This window comes from Mustela erminea, chromosome 15 (genome assembly GCF_009829155.1).
Source record: "Mustela erminea isolate mMusErm1 chromosome 15, mMusErm1.Pri, whole genome shotgun sequence".
In the NCBI taxonomy this organism is placed as follows: domain Eukaryota; kingdom Metazoa; phylum Chordata; class Mammalia; order Carnivora; family Mustelidae; genus Mustela; species Mustela erminea.
Genome location: NC_045628.1, coordinates 85,574,845 through 85,594,601, shown reverse-complemented (window position 1 = coordinate 85,594,601; position 19,757 = coordinate 85,574,845). Strand labels below are relative to the sequence as shown.

Below are 19,757 nucleotides of genomic sequence, written 5' to 3'. Positions count from 1 at the left end.
TGGTATCTTTGGACACATTTCATTCATTTGTCAACCTTTCAAGTTTGCAGTGTGTCTCATTTAAAAATCCTTCTTTATCGTGAAATAGTATATATAAGTCCTTATTTGATAAGCTTGGGACTTTTTTCATATTCATTTCTAAAATCACCTGGAATTGATACATTTAGCTATTTTTAAAAGTGGGAGTCATTGCCAATATTACTGTATATTGCACTTTAAGGGACTATACAACCTGTAATTATTATGTAAATTGATATGTAGATAACCTATCCTTCCTTCAAGGACATCTTGCTTCTGTCAACCTATACAGCTTTATAGATTTTAACATCAAGGTACCTGTCGTTGATCTTTAACACGAGCTCTAGTGATTTTTCCCACCCCCTCCATTCTCAAGTCTCCCATTTTAACCATTACATACCACCACAGTAAATGTTTTCTCCTGTGCTTATCTGTACTCACAGAATGAATTCTTCTACCTCTTTTGGTGTTTGATCTGTCTGTATTCATTCAGTGTTTTAACCGCCTATTCTATTACAACTAAAGAACCTCTTCAGTAGATAAAATGCTTTAATTTTAGAACTAATTGAATACAGTATATTCTGACTAGAGACATTCTCTTACTCCTCAAGTAAACTTTTTCTGCAAGTCCTTGTTTTATGGCTGATGTGCTCGTGGAATATCTGTGCTGTTTTATTTCTTGTACTTCTTGGTTTTTATAACCATCTTCAAAAGAAACGCCTCATTATTTTTGCCCATTCAGTTTATAACAAATAATGCTTTCCTTAGTCATGCATTTAACTGTAGAAAGACAGGTGAATTAAAAATGAAAGCTGTAAAAAAAAAAAAAAAAGAAAAGAAAGAAAGCTGTTCTTGTACATTTCAAAGAATGTAAAAAGCTATGGTGTTTTTATTTTATAATCCAAAGTCTTTTCCATTTATATATATATACACACACACACCATATATAAATTAAACCACAATAACCACAAGAAATGTATTTTTTAACAAGAAAATAAGTTAGTGTTATTTCATGATTAGTCAGGCACAGGATCATTACAATTTTGTATCCATTAGAACATTACCATCCTTGTCTTTAACCCTTATTCGACCAGATGTATATTTTGTTTCTTGATGACCATTTGTATATACAGTTTTAACAGTGCCATCTGGATATTCCCGTCTCTTGAACTGGGCAGTGTGTAGTTCTCTTTGGCCATTATTAAACTCTATGATTTTGTTGCCATCTCTGTAAATTTAAAATAAAATTTAATTTCTTTAAATTATTAAATATACAATAGGAAAATGCTCTAAAAGTGGCTTTTTGATTCTGGCAGTTCTCTCCTCTCTTAGAACCTCCACTGGTCCTCTCCCTGCACAGTACCTTCTTTAAAAATTCTTTCCACCCTGTTTCTGCTTCAAGCTGATAGTTCCATTGACCAGATTAGCACTTAAATGTGCCCATGAAAAGTTAATGAATTTATGTTTTCACTACAAAATGCTTAGGTTTTTTAACTTTATATGTATTCTGCCTCTAAGAAAAATTGGACATTATATTAAAATATGGCTTTCAGGGGTGCCTGGATGGCTCAGTCAGTTAGGCGGCTGCCTTCAGGCTTAGGTCATGATCCCAGGGTCCTGGGATTGAGCCCTTCGTCAGGCTCCTTGCTCAGTGGGGAGACTGCTTCTCCCTCTGTCTGCCCCTTCCCCTGCTTGTGTGTTCTCACTCTCTCAAATAAATAAAATCTTTTTAAAAATATAGATGGAGATGCTTAGGTGGCTCAGTCATTAAACGTCTGGCTTTGGCTCAGGTCATGCTCCCAGAGTCCTGGGATCAAACCCCAGGTCAGGCCCCCTGCTTGACAGGAAGCCTACTTCTCCCTTTCCATTCTCCTTGCTTATATTCCCTTTCTCGTTGTGTCTCTGTCAAATAAATAAATAAAATCTTATAAATAAATGGTTTTCAGTTTTGACCTTTATCCTTTTCACTAAGTTATAAGCAGTCTGAGTGCTTGCTCTTTATCAGGTTGGAGAAGAGCATTTATATCCCTGGGAAGGGCCATAAATCAGACTTAAGACCTATTCTGAAGCAGTGCATCAAGTGGACTGCTTGATGTGTGTGCAGGACATTCAAACTGAATCTAAATCTTTATGTGCTGTTAAAAACACAAAGCTTGGGGCGCCTGGGTGGCTCAGTGGATTAAGCCGCTGCCTTCGGCTCAGGTCATGATCTCAGGATCCTGGGATCGAGTCCCGCATAGGGCTCTCTGCTCAGCAGGGAGCCTGCTTCCCTCTATCTCCCTCTCTGCCTGCCTCTCCGTCTGCTTGTGATCTCTCTCTGTCAAATAAATAAATAAAATCTTTAAAAAAAAAAAAAAACACAAAGCTAGGCTACAGACTGTGAATCACCATTTCTCAACTCAGTAGTTTTTTGCTATTTTGGTTATTTCTCAAATTGTATGTGAATGTAATGGCTTTATGCCACATATAAGTGTTAGACCAAAAAGCCGTTTTGAGAGCCACTCTTTTATCAAGTGCAGCCCCAGGACCAGGGATGACAGACAGCATCACCTGAGACATTATTAGTAATGCAAATTATTGGGGTGGGGTCCAGCAATCTGCAACTGAACAATTCTTCCAGGTGGTTTTAATGCACAGTGAAGTTGAAGAACCACTATAAATAAAAAATGCCAAAATAATCCTGAATGATCTGATATCTGGGATTTGCTTGAATATAGATGAAAAAAGACCGGAGACAAGTTAATATTTGTTGAAGATGAATGGATTGGGTACATGGGGTTTTTCATATTATTTTCTCTACTTTTTATTATAAAAAATTTCAAACATAAGAGTTAAAAAAAAGACGGAAAAGTTTCTGAAATTGCTCAAAGTATAATTTACACGTAAGATTTTCCTCAAGTTTTAGGAGAGATTGGTATTTATTTAGTTGAGCACCAAAGAAAGTTTCAAACCATGTTAAAGAAAAACACTACCATGAATATCAAAGTTCCTACATTATTTGAATTATTTTATTGTTGAATTATTATTTATAATTAATTATTATAATTACTATTGAATTATTATAATATTGACTTATTGTTTTTACCATTTACTTTTTTTTTTTGCTAACTTTCAATTACTGAACTCAAGTAGTTAAATGCATGCACACTCTAGGAGAGGAAGGTACAAACTTAAGTAGGACAGTGGATTTGACAGACCTTCACTATGGTTTCAATTAAAATGGTGACTATGAAAAGCTCTGTATTGTGGACTTAAGAAGTCTCTAATTTCAAGAAATTTAACACTCAGAAGGATAAAGAAGTTGCTATTTTAAAGAATTGAGTCAGGGAGGCCAGAGGACTAAAATACTAATCAGGTAGGGACAGGGATATCCAGAAAATCAAAATATAAGACAGAAGAGATACAGTCTAATTCAAATACTGCCATCACTGTTCGATTGTTCTTAAAAACTGATAGGGTAGCTTTCCTTCTTTGTGTCTTAAATATTTAGTTTTCATATTTCATCAAATTAATTTCTTTTTTAAAGATTTTATTTATTCGAGAAAGAAAGCATGAGCAGTGGTGAGGGGCAGAGGGAAAGGAAGAAGGAGACTCCCCGCTGAGCATGGAGCTCCATGTGGGGCTCTGTCCCAGGACCCTGGGATCATGACCTGAGCCAAAGGCAGATACTTAACCACATGAGCCACCCAGGCACGCCACCAAATTCATTTCTGTACAAATACTTGCCATTCCCCTTTTGTGAAGTGCTATACAGATTTCCTTTAAGTTTCTAGGTTATAGACTATATATTAGAACCTATATGTCTCAGTTCTAAACTCCAAAATGCTGAACAGAAAAGAATATGCTATAGTATGAGTATGCTCTCAAAGTGTGTATCTGTATTCACTGCTAAACTTTCTGAAATTCTGAATGACATATAAATGTTTTAAGATTTTAAAAATTCACTTGGAAATAGAAATTGAAATTTGGCAAATCTAGAAGCAAATTAAACAGAAATCATACCTTTGTACTCTTACAATTGTACCATCTGGAAAAATGCTTTCTTCTTCTCCATCAGGAAATAGGTTTTTGATAGTCTGGTCAGGAAATGTGATTTCTTTTCTCCCATCTGGGAAATGTTTTTCTGTTTTAAAAAGTATTTACTGTAAGTATTTACTTGTAAGTAATTAATACTTATTTACTATAAGTATTTAATTTTAAGGAAAGGAAAGTAGTTAACTAGGAGAGGGCAGAGCAAGTTTTTACCTATTTGTCCACTTGAGAAATGTAAGATTTCTAGTCCTTCTGGATAAGTAGTGTGAGTGGTCTGGGCAGATGCATAGTAATAGATCTGTAAAGACACAAAGTCAGTATGTGTTTTCTCTAGAGAGGTTTAAGCCATGGAGAAAAACGTTCCTAGGGAAACTTACCACTCTCTCATCTGGCATGACCTGTTTCACATCACCATTAAAGAAAGTGACAGTGACAGTCTTTCCATCTGCACTCACTTCTTTTCGAGTTCCATTTGGAAACAATATAACATGGCACCCATTCTTGTAAACCTTTTCTACCTACCAAAAAAAAAAAAAAAAAAAAAACCCACCAGATTATCATTAGATTTCCTCCGGACACAAGACAAAAATAGCCCTAATTCTCTTCCAAACTGCCTAATTTGAAATCTTTCATAATAGAAGGCAAAAACATCATCTCAAAACCATTGTCTCTGAGTATCAACAATTCACCATTCTTCTGTTACCTATTCCCCCAAAACAAACTCATTTTTTGCTGAGTTTTCTTTTTTTATTAAGTATAGTTGATACACATTAGTTTCAGGTGTGCAACATAGTGATTTTACAAGTCTGTATGTTGTGCTGTGCTCATCGCAAGTGTAGCTTTCCCATCTGTTACCAGATAATGCTATTATGGTATCATCGACCATATACCCTATGCTGTTCCTTTCACCCCCATGACTTACTCATTCCGTAACTAGAAACCTATATGTCCCACTCACTTTGACCCATTTTGTCCATACCCCCACCCTACTCCCACTGGTAACCATCAGTTTGTTCTCTATATGTATAGGTCTGATTCTGCTTTTCGTTTACTCATTTGATTTTTCAGATTCCACATGTGAGTGAAATCATATGGTACTTAGTTGGACTTATTTCCCTTAGCATAATACCATCTAGGTACATCATGTTGTAGCAAACAGCAAGATCTCATCTTTTCTTATGGCTATGTAATATTCCACTGTATGTGTGTGTCTGTATGTGTATACACACCTTATCTTCCTTATCCATTTGTCTATCAATGTACACTTGCTTCCATACCTTGACTATTGTAAATAATGTTGCAATAAACATAAGGGCACATATATCTTTCTGAATTATTGTTTTTGCTTCCTTTGGCAAATACTCAGTAGTAGAATAATTGAATCATGGTATTTCTATTTTACTTTTTTTTTTCTATTTTAACTTTCTGAGGAACCTCTGTACTGTCTTCCACAGTGGCTGCACCAGTTTGCATTCCCATCAACAGTATTCAAGGGTTCCTTTTCTCCCCCATTCTAACACTTGTTATTTGTCTTTTCGACTATTAGCCATTCTGACAGGTGTGACATGATAGCTTATTGTGGCTTTGATTTGCATTTTCCTGATTAGGGATGTTGAAATTTTCATGTGTCTGTTGGTCATCTGTATATCTTCTTTGGAAAAATGTCTGTTCAGATCCTCTGCCCATTTCTTTTTTTTTTTTTTTAAGATTTTATTTATCCATTTGACAGAGAGAAATCACAAGTAGGCAGAGAGGCAGGCAGAGAGAGAGGAAGGGAAGCAGGCCCCCTGCCGAGCAGAGAGCCCGATGTGGGACTCGATCCCAGGACCCCGGAATCATGACCTGAGCCGAAGGCAGCGGCTTAACCCACTGAGCCACCCAGGCATCCCCTCTGCCCATTTCTTAACTGGATTATTTTGGGGGGGGGGGGTTGTGTAGTTCTTCATATATTTTGGATACTGACACCTTATCATGTATGTCATTTGCAAATATCTTCTCCCATTCAGAGTTGCCTTTTTGTTTTATTGATGGTTTCCTTTGCTATGTGCAAAAGCTTTTTATCTGGGTGTAGTCCCAATAGTTTTACTTTTGTTTCTCTTGTCTTAGGACACCTATCTTGAAAAATGTTGCTATAGCTAATGTCAAAGGGGTTATTGCCTGTGCTCTCTTATAGTATTTTTATAGTTTCAGGTCTCAAATTTAGGTTTTTAATCCCTTTTGAGTTTGTTTTTGTGTATAGTATAAGAAAGTGATCCAGTTTCATCTTTTGCATGTAACCGTCCAGTTTTCCTAACACCATTTATTAAAGAGACTGTCTTTTTCCCGTTGTATTTCTTGCTTCCTTTGTCATAGATTAACTGACCATAAGAGCATGGGTTCAGGGATACCTGGATGGCTCAGTTGGTTAGATGTCTACCTTTGGCTCAGATCATGATCCCAGGGTGCTGGGATCAAGCCCTACATCAGGCTCCCTGCTTGGTAGGAAGCCGACTTTCCCTCTATTCTCCCCTGCTTGGACTCGCTCGCTCTCTCTCTCTCTGTCAAATAAATAAATAAAATCTTTAAAATAAAACAACAACAAAAACCTGTCCTCTTTAAAAAAAAAAAAACAAAAAACGTAAAACAGGCCTCTCTGTTCTGTCCCATTGATCTGTGTGTCTATTTTTGTATCAGTACCATACTGTTCCATTACTACAGCTTTGTAATACAACTAGAAGTCTGGGATTCTTTCTTTCTTAATTGCTTTTGGTATTCAGGGTTTTTTTTTTTATACATGCGTATTTTAGTATTATTCTAGCTTTGTGAAAAATGCTGTTGCCATTTTGATAGGGATTGCACTGAATCTGTAGATAGTTTTGGGTAGTGGACATTGTAACAATATTCATTCTTCCAATCCGTGAGCAAGGAGTATCTTTCGATTTGATTCTATCACCTTCAATTTCTTTTCTGCTGAGGTTTTTTTTTTTTTTTTTTTAAGCAAGCCACAGATATCACGTCACATGTAAAACACTTCAATTGATTTAAGGACAGGTTTTAATATAACCAAATCATTACTGTCCCTAACAAACTGTTATTCGTTCACCATATTTTAACTTCCATGTTGTTTCCCCTATATTCACAAAATAGACTTTTTACAGTTTATTTGAATCAGGATCAAAATATGGTCCACACACAACACTTGATAACATGTCTCTTAAATCTCAACCTTTAACATTCCCCTCCCTGCCCCTTTTTTAATGATGATTACTTATTGAAAGAACTGGGTCACTGAACATGTAAAATTTCCCAGATTCTGGAGTTGGTTGACTGCTTTCCAATCATGGTGTCATTTAATATGTTCTTATATGCCCTATACTTCCTGAGAAAAAACTAGTAGTTACAGCTAAGAGGCATGAATAAAGTCTAGTTGAATTATTCTAATAAGAATACTTTCTGCAAACTGCTGAGAGCTTCTTACGGCTACACATTCAGAAGTGCAGTATGTGACTGTCCTCATGACTGCAAGACCAACGGGGTCACATCAGTTAGATCTGCCATGAAGACCCAACAACCTCTCATCTAGGAGTTCAGTGTTTATTCATGACAGCTGCTTAGATCCCTTATTTCATCAGAGACTGCACAGTGATGATTCTCAAATTTTCTCATTCCTTTCCCATTTATCAGCAGAATTCTCAAAAAGAAAACCTTTTCCCACCAACAATCTGTTACATGAAAGCAGGATTTGTACAGGAAAAGTCTATAATTACTTCCTTCGACTACTGTTCTTTTGTCCTTCCCTCACTCCTCAAGACTAGTAGTGAGACTAGCAGTGAACTTTGGCCTTAAAATTTCAATTAAAATAGGTCAAATTAGGGTATTTGGAAAAGTAGATTTTCTATAAACCTGAGGGAAAATTACCTCATCCCCTCCCTGCTAACAAACCTGTTTATGGCCCTTCCCTTTTTAGTCTTTCTTCTAGCTGGAACACCCAGCCAGGCAGTATCCTGCTCAAAAATTTCCTAAACACAAAAATAAAACTGTGTAGCTGGAGGTGGACAGAAAGGCTGCAGGAAGGGTAAACCTTGAATGGAAGCTTTTAAAAAGTACCAAGGATGACACTTTTTAGCTATGTTTAGAGGAAGAACAGCGTTTAAACAAAACGCTTTTGCTGTATCTCTACACTAAAAATGGCAACTAAATGCATGTGTGTGTCAAGCATTTTTAGGAGTCCAGAGGCTCAAACTAAGGTCACACTCCAAGGAACTACAGTGCTTAAGTGTCCTCAACAGTGTTAAAGACCAATTAACTTAGAATCTAAGTGTTCCAACTCTACTTTAACCTGTATTTCTTACAGTATTCATTATTTTTTTTTTTTAATTTTTAACCTTTCCATCAGGATGACTGATTTCTCCCTGAATTTCTTCTTTTTCCTCTTTTTTGTTGTCCTTTTTACATGCAGGATCTGGGAAGTCCACTGGTTCGGGAGGCTCCCTGGGTGAGGCAGTCTGTAAGGACAAGATGTTCTCTTTTCATCTGTCCTAAAGGACATGTTAATCACATTTCAAGCAGCTAAAACTCACATTTATTTCTAAATGCCAGGTTCTACTATTATAGGATTCAATGACTAGCATTTGGTGTTCTATAAAAAACATTCACAATGTTAAGTAAAAAACATCCTTTATAGGCACACCTCGGTAGGTCAGTTAAGCGTCTGACTCTTGGTTCCAGCTGAGGTCATGATCTCCGGATCGTGTCAAGCCCCAAGTCAGGCTCCACATGACGCACAGAGTCAGCCTGAGATTCAATCTCTCCTTCTCCTTATGCCCCTCCCCCTCACACCTCTCAAATAAATGAATAAAATCTTTTTTAAAATCCTCCTTTATAAATGGTTTAGAAACTTAAATAACTAACTAATAACTAAGCCTGAGTGATGTATGCTTAAATATATAAAAATATAAAGATATTTACTTGTCCCTTATCCGAACTGCCTAAATCACGAGGAGGCACAGGCTTGGATCTTCGAGATAGATTGCCTGTTAGAATATAATTGTCAAGAGTTAATTTTAAGATTTAATTAAAAGTTTTAAATTTACTTAGTATTATGGTCAAACATTTCCTTAGTTCATATCCCCTTAAGAACTACTGTCCTTTACCCATTAAGGAATTCTTAATATTTTTGTTACCAATTTATAGGAGTTTATTAATGAGTTTCAGATATTTACTAGGCACTTAAATCTGTGTGACAAAGAAAGACAAAGACAAAGACAATATCTATTTTTGAGAGTTTACAATCTAGAGGAAGAGATAGTTGTTCAACTAACCTAACAGATGAACCCAAAGTTATTTTGGAAATAATCACAAGGACTTTAATTAGAGGCTTAACAAAATAACTGGGTATTTCATTAAAATCTAGACCTAACTGCTGTGTTCTAAACTTTTTAAATTGACTAGCACACCAATAATATACTGTATTAGTAATACATTATTATAAAATAAGCATACACACAAATCAACAACAAATTGTTAAATGTATGTTAAAAAATACACTGAAGTTCTAATATTTTCTTCCTATATATCAATAGTCATATTATGAACATTCCTGATTTGAAAGTTTTCAAGCACGTGCCACTGGATGCTACATGGAGAACACGTAGAGAAGAAGAAGAAAAGCAGAGTCCATTCAGGAGGCTGGCAGGCATCTGAAGCGGCTTGTTTGGCACCCAGTGAGAATGAAAGTTTTAAGTGCACTTTGTTAGATCACTGATAGGTCTGATAGGTCCCAAAGAGCCAAGTTATCAGCAGTTTCATACGGTTCAACCTACTTAATAGACTCAGAAAATATCAACATCAGGAGGTTCAGTTTAGAAATCCTTTGGAGTGTTTTGGCTTGGCCAATTAGGTGGACAGGAGACAGGTTCTGGGCATGAAAGGAGTGTTCTGTTTTGATATGATAAAGGACGAACTGCCTCCACCTCCAAGGTGCAAAGTAAGCTCTAAAAGGGACTAATATCCCCATTTTACAGGTGAGGAATCCAAGGCTAAGGTTAAATAACATGCCAGAGTAGTCAACTAATAAAGGGAAACCAGGATTCAATCCCATCAAGCTTAATTCTCTCAAGCTGTTCATAAGCAGTAACTTGAAGCCTCTAAGCTAAACACCCCCTGGGAGGTCCAGGAAAAGTGAGCAGCATGGAGCTCTGACTCCTACGGCTGTATTTACCATTGTGAGTACTGTACAAACATACCTTATAAATTACATATAATATAAATTTAAGAAAGATTAAATAGCTATAGATATTAGGAATAGCTATAGATAATAAAGCTATAGATAATATAGCTTTAGGAATAGCTATAGATAATATAGAAGGATATGTTTATGACTTCAAGATAGGGAAGACTTAAGAGGCACTACCTATAAAGGAAAAAAACTAAAATCCAACAGTGACTAAGAATTTGAGGAATTTTGGGGAACTTTAAGGTACTATCAAGCATCACAGCAGCATAAGTCATTCCTTTTTTCTCCCCATTTTATTTTATTTTTTTTTAAAGGTTTTATTTATTTATTTGACGAGAGAGATCACAAGCAGGCAGAGAGGCAGGCAGAGAGAGAGGAAGGGAAGCAGGCTCCCCGCTGAGCAGAGAGCCCAATGTGGGACTCAATCCCAGGACCCTGAGATCATGACTTGAGCCGAAGGCAGCGGCTTAACCCACTGAGCCACCCAGGCGCCCCTTTCTCCCCATTTTAAACTACTTATTAGACCTCCATAACTGAATAAAAGTGCCCCAGCACCTTACACCAACAAATCTAGGAGGATTCTTGCCTACCTGTGCATCCAAAAATAAGACCACAGTTAGAGATGTAGCTCCAGGAGTTGGTGAACCTACCTCACTCCCACTCATCACAATTGGAAAAGAAACCCAGAGAGCTATAAACATTGGCAGATACCCAAAGGCAAGAGAGAAAATGTAGAAGTCTAGTCTGCCTGAAGGGAGATTCTAGCATACCACTGGAACAGGCCAGAGATGAGTTTAGACACAGAGAAAAGAACTTGCCAGAGCTGCTCCCCTCCCCAGGGTGACACTGCACAGCTAGGTTGTTTGGCAGTGGCAGTCACAACCTTCCCAAAGGAAGCAGTAGAAAGCAAAAGCAATGAGTGACTGCCCAGCTAGCTCAGTTATGTAGGTTGTGGCTACAGAAAACTCTATCTCTTGCAGTACCCAGATTTCTGAGGAAGGACCCCCATGACTTGGGGAAGGAATGAGAAAGGGAAGGAAGCATACTAGAATATCAAAGAGCATTAAAGGAACGTGGTCCCTGCTGTCTGCTTCAGCACTTCAACAGAAGTCCACCCACAGGACTCTGGTAGGATCCCACTCGAGGATCTTCCCTCAGGCCCAAGGGTACCCTCAAAGTGCAAGTGCTAAACCCACACCTCTCCAACTCTGCTGCCAGCTCCTTGTGTGTCCTCCCAACTACATCCAAGAAAGCAAGATCTGGTAGGCAGGGAGCATGCTCAGAAAAGAGGCCACAGTTGGTGGGAAGGGTTACAAATTTGAGCTATCATACCACCTTCTGGAATACAGAAGAAAGATTTCCAATAGCCAGCCTGGTGAACTGTAAAAACCAAAGAAGTCATAAAAACTAAGGAGGATCTGCTATTTCAAATGTGATAGCAGAAGTCCATAGCTATAAACAGTATTAAAAAATCAAGGAAGGGGGCGCCTGGGTGGCTCAGTGGGTTAAAGCCTCTACCTTTGGTTCAGGTCATGATTCCAGGGTCCTGGGATCGAGCCCTGCATTGGGCTCATTGCTCGGCAGGGAGCCTGCTTCCCCCTCTCTCTCTGCCTGCCTCTCTGCCTGCTTGTGATCTCTGTCTGTCAAATAAATGGATAAAACCTTAAAAAAAAAAAAATCAAGGAAAAATGACATCACAAAAAGAAAATAATAATTCTTTAGCAACCAAACTCAAAGGCATGAAATACTGCACTCTAACTGATAAAGAACTCAAAATTGTTTTCTATGAAAAAATCCACCAAGTTACAAGAAAACCCAAGACAATTCCATGAAATCAGGAATAAATTAATAAACAGGAGTTCTTTATAAAAGACTAAAATTACAAAAAAGAGCCAAATTCTGAAGGGGAAGAATTCAGTGAATGAGATGAAGAATGCAACAGAGAGCATCATTAGCAGACCAGACCACATGGAAGAAAAAAGTGACTTGGAGAACTGGAATACAGAAATAATATAGTTAGAAGAGAAGCAGGAAAGGAGATTTTAAAAGAGTGAAGAATACCAACAAGAGGTATGAGATTCCATCAGAAAGGCAAATACTTGAAAAACCGGGGTTCCAGAAGAGAAGGAGAAGGGAGCAGAGAGTTTATTTAAAGAAATTACAGCTGAGAACTCCCAAACATGAGGAAGGATTTGAACAAACAAGTCCATGAAACTAATGGGATACCCTATTATCTCCATGTGAGAAGATCTTCTCTAAGATCAAAAATTAATCATAAAGAATCTTAAAGGGGTACCTGGTGGCTCAGTCAGTTAAGTGTCTGCCTTTGGCTCAGGTCCCTCAGGTCATGATCCCAGAGTTGTGGGATCAGGCCCTGTGTTGGGCTCCCTGCTCAGAGGGGAGTCTGCTTCTCCCTCTTCCCCTGCCCCTCCCCCTGCTCATGCATACTCTTGCTAATACATAAAATCTTAAAAAAAAGGAGAGGGGACCAGAAAGGCAATCAGAAAAAAAAAGTAACCTACGAAAAGAAAATGAAACAAAAAGCCAAAAACCCATAGGACTAGCTGGATTTCTCAGCAGAAACTCTACAGGCCAGGAGACAGGGGAATGACATATTCAAAGTGATAAAATACAAAAATTGCCAGCCAAGAAATATTTTTATCTAGTAATCCTTCAGATATGAAGAAGAAATAAAGGCTTTCTCAGATAAACAAAAGCAGAGGGAGTTTAATCACCTGCCTTGCAAGAAATGCTGAAACAAAAAGAGGCTAATCAGCAACATGAAAACACACAAAAGCACACAACACAATGGTAAAGACGAAAAATTTATAAACGAATATAGAAAACTCCATTCTACAATAGGATGCTGTATTAAACACAACTATAGCATAAAGGTTAAAGGAAAAGAATATTAAAATAACTATCACTCAATGGTAAAAAGCTGAAAGCTTTTCCTCTGGGATTAGAACAAGGCAAAGAGGCTCACTCTTGCCATTTTTATTCGACATAATATTGGAAGTCCTGGCCATTAGGCAAGAAAAAGAAATAAAAGGAATCAAATTGGATAGGAAAGTGTCACTATTTGCAAATGACATGACACTAAATTTAAGACACCCTTAAAGACACCCTCAACCAAAACCAAAACAAAAAACAAAAAACTAAGAATAAATGAATTCAGTAAATATATAGGATAGAAAATTAACATAAAGGGACAACTTGAGGGGCAACTGGGTAGCTCAGTTGGTTGCATCCAACTATTGATTTCAGCTCAGGTCATGATCTCAGGGTTGTGGGATGATGCCCCAAATTGGGCTCCTCACTGAGCATGGAGTCTGCTTAACAGTCTTTCTCCCGCTTCCTTACCCCTTGCCACGCCCCTGCTTGTGCTCTCTCTCTAAAAAACAAAACTAGCTGAGTTTCTATACACTAATAACAAGCTAACAGAAAGAGAAATTAAGAAAAAAATGCCATTTATAATTACATCAACAAGAAAGAAATATCTGGAAATAAATTTAACCAAGGAGGTGAAAGACCTGTACCTGAAAACTATAAGACAGTGATAAAAGAAACTAAAAATGACACAAATATGTGTGTGCTGATGGGAAAAATTAAATACACACTGTGCACATGGGAAGAATTAAAATGTCCATAATACCCAAAGCAATCTACAGATTTAGTGCAATCCCCATCAAAATACCAATGACAGTGTTCACTCAATTAGAACAAAGAATCCTAAAATCTGTATGGAACCACAAAGGACCCCCAAAAGCCAAAGCAATCCTGAGAAAAAAGAACAAAGCTAGAGGCATTATAATTCCTGATTTCAAACTATACTGTAATATAGTAATTAAAACAGTATGGTAGTGGCATAAAAATAGTACTGGCACAGACCCATGGAACAGAACAGAAAGCCCAGAATTAAATCCTCACATGTACAATCAATTAATATTCAACAAAGGAGCCAAGAATATTCAACAAGGAAAGGATAGTCTCTCCGGTAAATGATGCTGTGAAAACTGAACACATGCAGAAAAACGAAATTGGATCTCTATTTTTGACTAAAGACTTTCATAAAAAACCGGATACCATAGAAATTCTAGAAGAAAACAGAGGGAAGGAGCTCCTAGACACTGGTCTTGGCAATACTTTCTTTCTTTCTTTTTTTTTTTTAAATTTTATTTATTTATTTGACAGACAGAGATCACAAGTAGGCAGAGAGGCAGGCAGAGAGAGAGGAGGAAGCAGACTCCCTGTGGAGCAGAGAGCCTGATGCGGGGCTCAATCCCAACACCCTGGGATCATGACCTGAGCCAAAGGCCGAGGCTTTAACCCACTGAGCCACCCAGGCGCCCTGGCAATACTTTCTTTATTCCAAAAGCACAAGCAACAAAAGCAAAAATCAACAAATCAAAAATCAAAAACGTCTATAAAACAAAAGCAACAATTAACAAAATGAAAAGGCAACCTAAAAGGGAAAATTCTTGCAGACTATATATCAGATAAGGAATTAACGTCCAACATACAGAAAGAACTCTTATAACTCAGTAACAAAAACAAAACAAAGCAAAACAAAAACTATGATTGAAAAATGGGCAAAGAGACTTAATAGACATTTTTCCAAAGAAGACATCCAAATGGCCAACAGTACATGAAAAGATGCTCAACATCACTAAGCATCCAGGAAATTCAAATCAAAACCACAAGATATCACTTCACACTGTCAGAAAGGCTATCGTCAAGAAAACCTGAGACATGGGAGGAAGCAAGCTGGCTGAGGAGTAACAGACTAAAACCATTCTGAACATCTACAAACTCAATAGGAGATAGAAGAGAAGAGCAGCAATTCTAGGAACATAAAATCGACCACTTTCTGGAAGGTAGCCTGTGTGGAGAAGTGAATCCGAAGCAACGGGAAGATAGACTACGGGGGGAGGGGCCGGCTCCCGGCAAGCAGTGGAGCAGTGGAGCACAAAAGCAGAACTTTTAGAAACCTGCTCCAATGAGGGACATCGCTCCAGAGGCACAGTGCGGTCCCAGGACCCGCAGGGTCAAAGACAGACCGGGGGTGTCTGAGCACAGCAGAGCTGCCAGGTATCAGAGAAGGGAAGCTGTCTACAGAGACAGAGCCAAGGAGTGAGTTCTCAGCTCAGGGTTACCTTAAACCATGATCCAAGGCACAGTCGGGCCACTGCTCATGGAGTTGCAGATCGGGAGAGACCCCCTCCTTCCTCCTCCGGGAGGAGCGGTGAGGGAGTACATGGCAGGAATCTGCTGGATTTGGAGACTCCAAAGGGGGCCGTGGTCACAGACAGAAACAATCGGTCACAGTCCAGGTGAGCCTGGAGTACAATCGGAGACTAGGGAGATGGGAGGGATTGAATGCTTTTCTCTGAGGGTGCACTGAGGAGTGGGGGCCCAAGCTCTCCTCCCCTCGGGGCTGGAGATTGGGAGGCCGCCATTTTCATTCCCATCCTCCAAAGCTCTACAGAAAGCATTCAGGGAACAAAAGCTACCAAGAGCGAACTGGAGCAGACTACTTAGCCTGACCCCTGGCAAGGGCGCTGCAATTCCACCTTGGGCAAAGACATTTAAGAATCACTGAAACAGGCCCTTCCCCCAGAATATCAGCAAGAACATCCAGCCAAGACCAAGTTCACCAATCAATGAGAATTGAGGAAATTCAGAGCTAGGGGAAAGCAATACTTAGAATTCATTGCTCTCTTCCCATGATCCTTTAGTCTTGCAGAGTTAAATTTTTTTTAATTTTTTTCTTATTCTGTTTAACTGTTCCTCTGTCCTCTAGTATCGATTTTTAACTCTTTTATCTTAACAATACCTTTTTTTAAAAAATCTTCTTAAATTTTCATTGTTATAGTCATATTTTATCCCTTCGTGTATTTAACCTTATTTTTTGAATGCATATAGGCTTTTTTTCTTTAAAATTTTGGGATGCAACTTCTTCAAATATATCAAAATATACCCTAAATCTAGCACATGGCTTTCTAGTCCCCAGCCTGATCACATTCTCTCCTCTTTTTTTCTTTTTCCAACAAACTTCTCTTACCAGTTCCTTTTTTACAATCTTTTTTTAAAAGATTTTATTTATTTGACAGAGAAATATCACAAGTAGGCAGAGAGGCAAACAGAAAGAGAGAAGGAAGCAGGCTCCCTGCTGAGCAGAGAGCCCGATGCTGGTCTCGATCCCAAAACCCTGACATCATGACCTGAGCTGAAGGCAGAGACTTAACCTACTGGGCCAACTAGGTGCCCCTAGAATCATTTTTAATTTCCATCTTTACAGTCATATTCCATTCCTTAATCATGTTTGCCCTTATTTTTGTATATATATGTTTTTCTTTCTATATAATTTTGGTAGGTAGTTTCTTGTAAGATACCAGAATACACCCAAAATCAAGTGGGTGGCTCTGTTCTATTCACCAGTCTAATACATAGATATTTTTTTTTTATTTTTTAATTATTATTTTCCCCCTTCCTTCTCCCCTCGGTTTTGGGTCTCTTCTGATTTGATTAGCTTTTATTTTTCTGGGGTCTTTGCCATCCTTTTAGTATTTGATTCTCTCATTTATATATTCTTATCTAGATAAAATGACAAGTCAGAAAAACTCACCACGAAAAAAAGAACAAGAGGCAGTACCGACGGCTAGCGACTTAATCAATATGGACATTGGTAATATGTCAGAATTAAGAGTTCAGAATGACAATTATTAAGGTACTAACTGTACTCGAAAAAGGTATGAAAGATGTTAGAGAATTCCTTTCTGGAGAACTAAAAGAACTAAGATCTAACCAACTTGAAATAAAAATAGCTATTAATGAGGTGCAATCAAAAATGGAGGCAGAAGAGAGAATTAGTGATATAGAAGACCAAATGACAGAGAATAAAGAAGCTGAGCAGAAGAGAGACAAACAACTACTGGACCACGAGGGGCAAATTCAAGAGATAAATGATAGCATAAGATGAAACCATATTAGAATAATTGAGATCCCAGAGGAAGAAGAAAGAGGGGGGCTGAAAGTATATTGGAGATAATTATTGTAGAGAATTTCCCTCATATGGCAAAGGGAACAAGCATCAAAATCCAGGAGGCACAGAGATCCCCCATGAAGATCAATAAAAATAGGTCCACACCCCATCATCTTAGAGTAAAACTTACAAGTCTTAGTGACAAAGAGAAAATCCTGAAAGCAGCTTGGGACAAGAAGTCTGTAACATACAATGGTAGAAATATTACACTGGCAGCAGACTTATCCACAGAGACCTGGCAGGCCTGAAAGAACTGGCATGATATATTCAGAGCACTAAATGAGAAAAATATGCAGCCAAGAATACTATATCCAGTAGGATGGCATTGAAAATAGAAGGAGAGATTGAAAGCTTCCAGGACAAACAAAAACTAAAAGAATTTGCCAACATCAAACCAGCCATACAGGAAATATTGAAAGGGATCCTCTAAGCGAAGAGAGAGTCTAAAAGCAGTAGAGCAGAAAGGAACAGAGAAAATATACAGTAACAGTCACCTTACAGGCAATACAACGGCACTAAATTCATATCTTTCAGGAGTTATCTTGAATGTAAATGGGCTCAATGCCCCAATCAAAACACAAAGGATATCAGAATGGATAAAAAACCAAAACCTATCGATATGCTGTCCACAAGACACTCATTTTAGACCCAATGACACCTCCAGATTTAAAGTGAGGGGGTGGAAAACAATTTACCATGCTAATGGACATCAAAAGAAAGCTGGGGTGGAAACATATAAAGTAGATTTTAGGCCAAAGACTATAATAAGAGATGAGGAAGGACACTGTATCATACTCAAAGGGTCTGCCCAACAAGAAGAGCTAACAATTTTAAATATCTATGCTCCTAACATGGGAGCAGCCAACTATATAGACCAATTAATAACAAAATCAAAGAAACACGTCAACAATAATACAATAATAGTAGGGGACATTAACACCCCCCCTCACTGAAATGGACAGACCAACCAAGCAAAAGATCAACAAGGAAATAAAGGCCTTAAATGACACACTGGACCAGATGGACATCACAGACATATTCAGAACATTCCATCCCAAAGCAACAGCATACACATTCTTCTCCAGTGCACATGGAACATTCTCCAGAAGAGATCACATCCTGGGTCACAAATCAAGTCTCAACCAGGACCAAAAGACTGGGATCATTCCCTGCATATTTTCAGAACACAGTGCTCTGAAGCTAGAACTCAATCACAAGAGGAAATTTGGAAAGAACCCAAATACATGGAGACTAAACAGCATCCTTCTAAAAAATGAATGGGTCAACCAGGAAATTAAAGAGAAACTGAAAAAATTCATGGACACAAATGATAATGAAAACACAATGGTTCAAAATCTGTGGGACACAGCAAAGGCAGTCCTGAGAGGAAAATATATAGGGATACAAGCCTTTCTCAAGAAACAAGAAAGGTCTCAAATACACAACCTAACCCTACACCTAAAGGAGTTGGAGAAAGAACTGCAAAGAAAGCCTAAACCCAGCAGCAGAAGAGAAATAATAAAGATCAGAGCAGAAATCAATGAAATAGAAACCAAAAAAACAATAGAACAAATCAACAAAACTAGGAGCTTGTTCTTTGAATGGATTAATAAGACTGATAAACCCCTGGCCAGACTTCTCAAAAAGAAAAGAGAAAGGACCCAAATAAATAAAACCATGAATGAAAGAGGAGAGATCACAACCAACACCACAGAAATACAAACAGTTATAAGAACATATTATCAGCAACTATACGCTAGCAAATTTGACAATCTGGAAGAAATGGATGCATTCCTAGAGACATATAAACTACCAAAACCGAACCAGGAAGAAACAGAAAACTTGAAAAGACCCATAACCAGTAAGGAGATTGAAGCAGTCATCAAAAATCTCCCAATAAACAAGAGCCCAGGGCCAGGCGGCTTCCCAGGGGAATTCTACCAAACATTTAAAGAATTAACAGCTATTCTTCTGAAACTGTTCCAAAAAAATAGAAATGGAAGGAAAACTGCCAGACTCATTTTATGAGACCAGCATCACCTTGACCCCAAAACCAGACAAGGATCCCATCAAAAAAGAGAATTACAGAAGAATATCCTTGATGAAGACAGATGCGAAAAGTCTCACCAAAATGCTAGCCAATAGGATTCAACAGTACATTAAAAGAATTATTCACCACGACCAACTGGGATTTTTTCCAGGGCTGCAACGTTGGTTCAACATCCACAAATCAATCAATGTGGTACAACACTTTAATAAAAGAAAGAACAAGAACCATACGATACTCTCAATAGTTACTGAAAAAGCATTTCACAAAGTACACCATCCCTTCCTGATCAAAACTCTTCAAAGTGTAGGGACAGAGGGCACATACCTCAATATTATCAAAGCCACCTATGAAAAACCCACCACAAATACCATTCTCAATGGAGAAAAACTGAAAGCTTT

General features: G+C 38.1%; 1 protein-coding gene across 7 annotated transcripts in view; it reads right to left on the bottom strand.

Annotated features, from left to right (window-relative positions):
* Positions 1 to 877: 877 nt before the first annotated feature.
* The window catches only part of CENPJ (centromere protein J), a 65,213-nt gene continuing 46,333 nt past the window's right edge, over positions 878 to 19,757 (bottom strand). For 6 of the 7 annotated variants that reach the window (XM_032314691.1, XM_032314689.1, XM_032314692.1 and 3 more), the window contains 6 exons: positions 8,998 to 9,062; positions 8,415 to 8,534; positions 4,428 to 4,568; positions 4,264 to 4,348; positions 4,021 to 4,141; positions 878 to 1,246 (listed from right to left, as the gene is read on the bottom strand). In XM_032314691.1, the coding sequence (XP_032170582.1) occupies positions 1,054 to 1,246; positions 4,021 to 4,141; positions 4,264 to 4,348; positions 4,428 to 4,568; positions 8,415 to 8,534; positions 8,998 to 9,062 (725 nt within the window). In that variant the 3' untranslated portion in view covers positions 878 to 1,053. The remainder of the gene's footprint in view (positions 1,247 to 4,020; positions 4,142 to 4,263; positions 4,349 to 4,427; positions 4,569 to 8,414; positions 8,535 to 8,997; positions 9,063 to 19,757) is intronic. The other variant, XM_032314693.1, reaches the window with a different exon arrangement.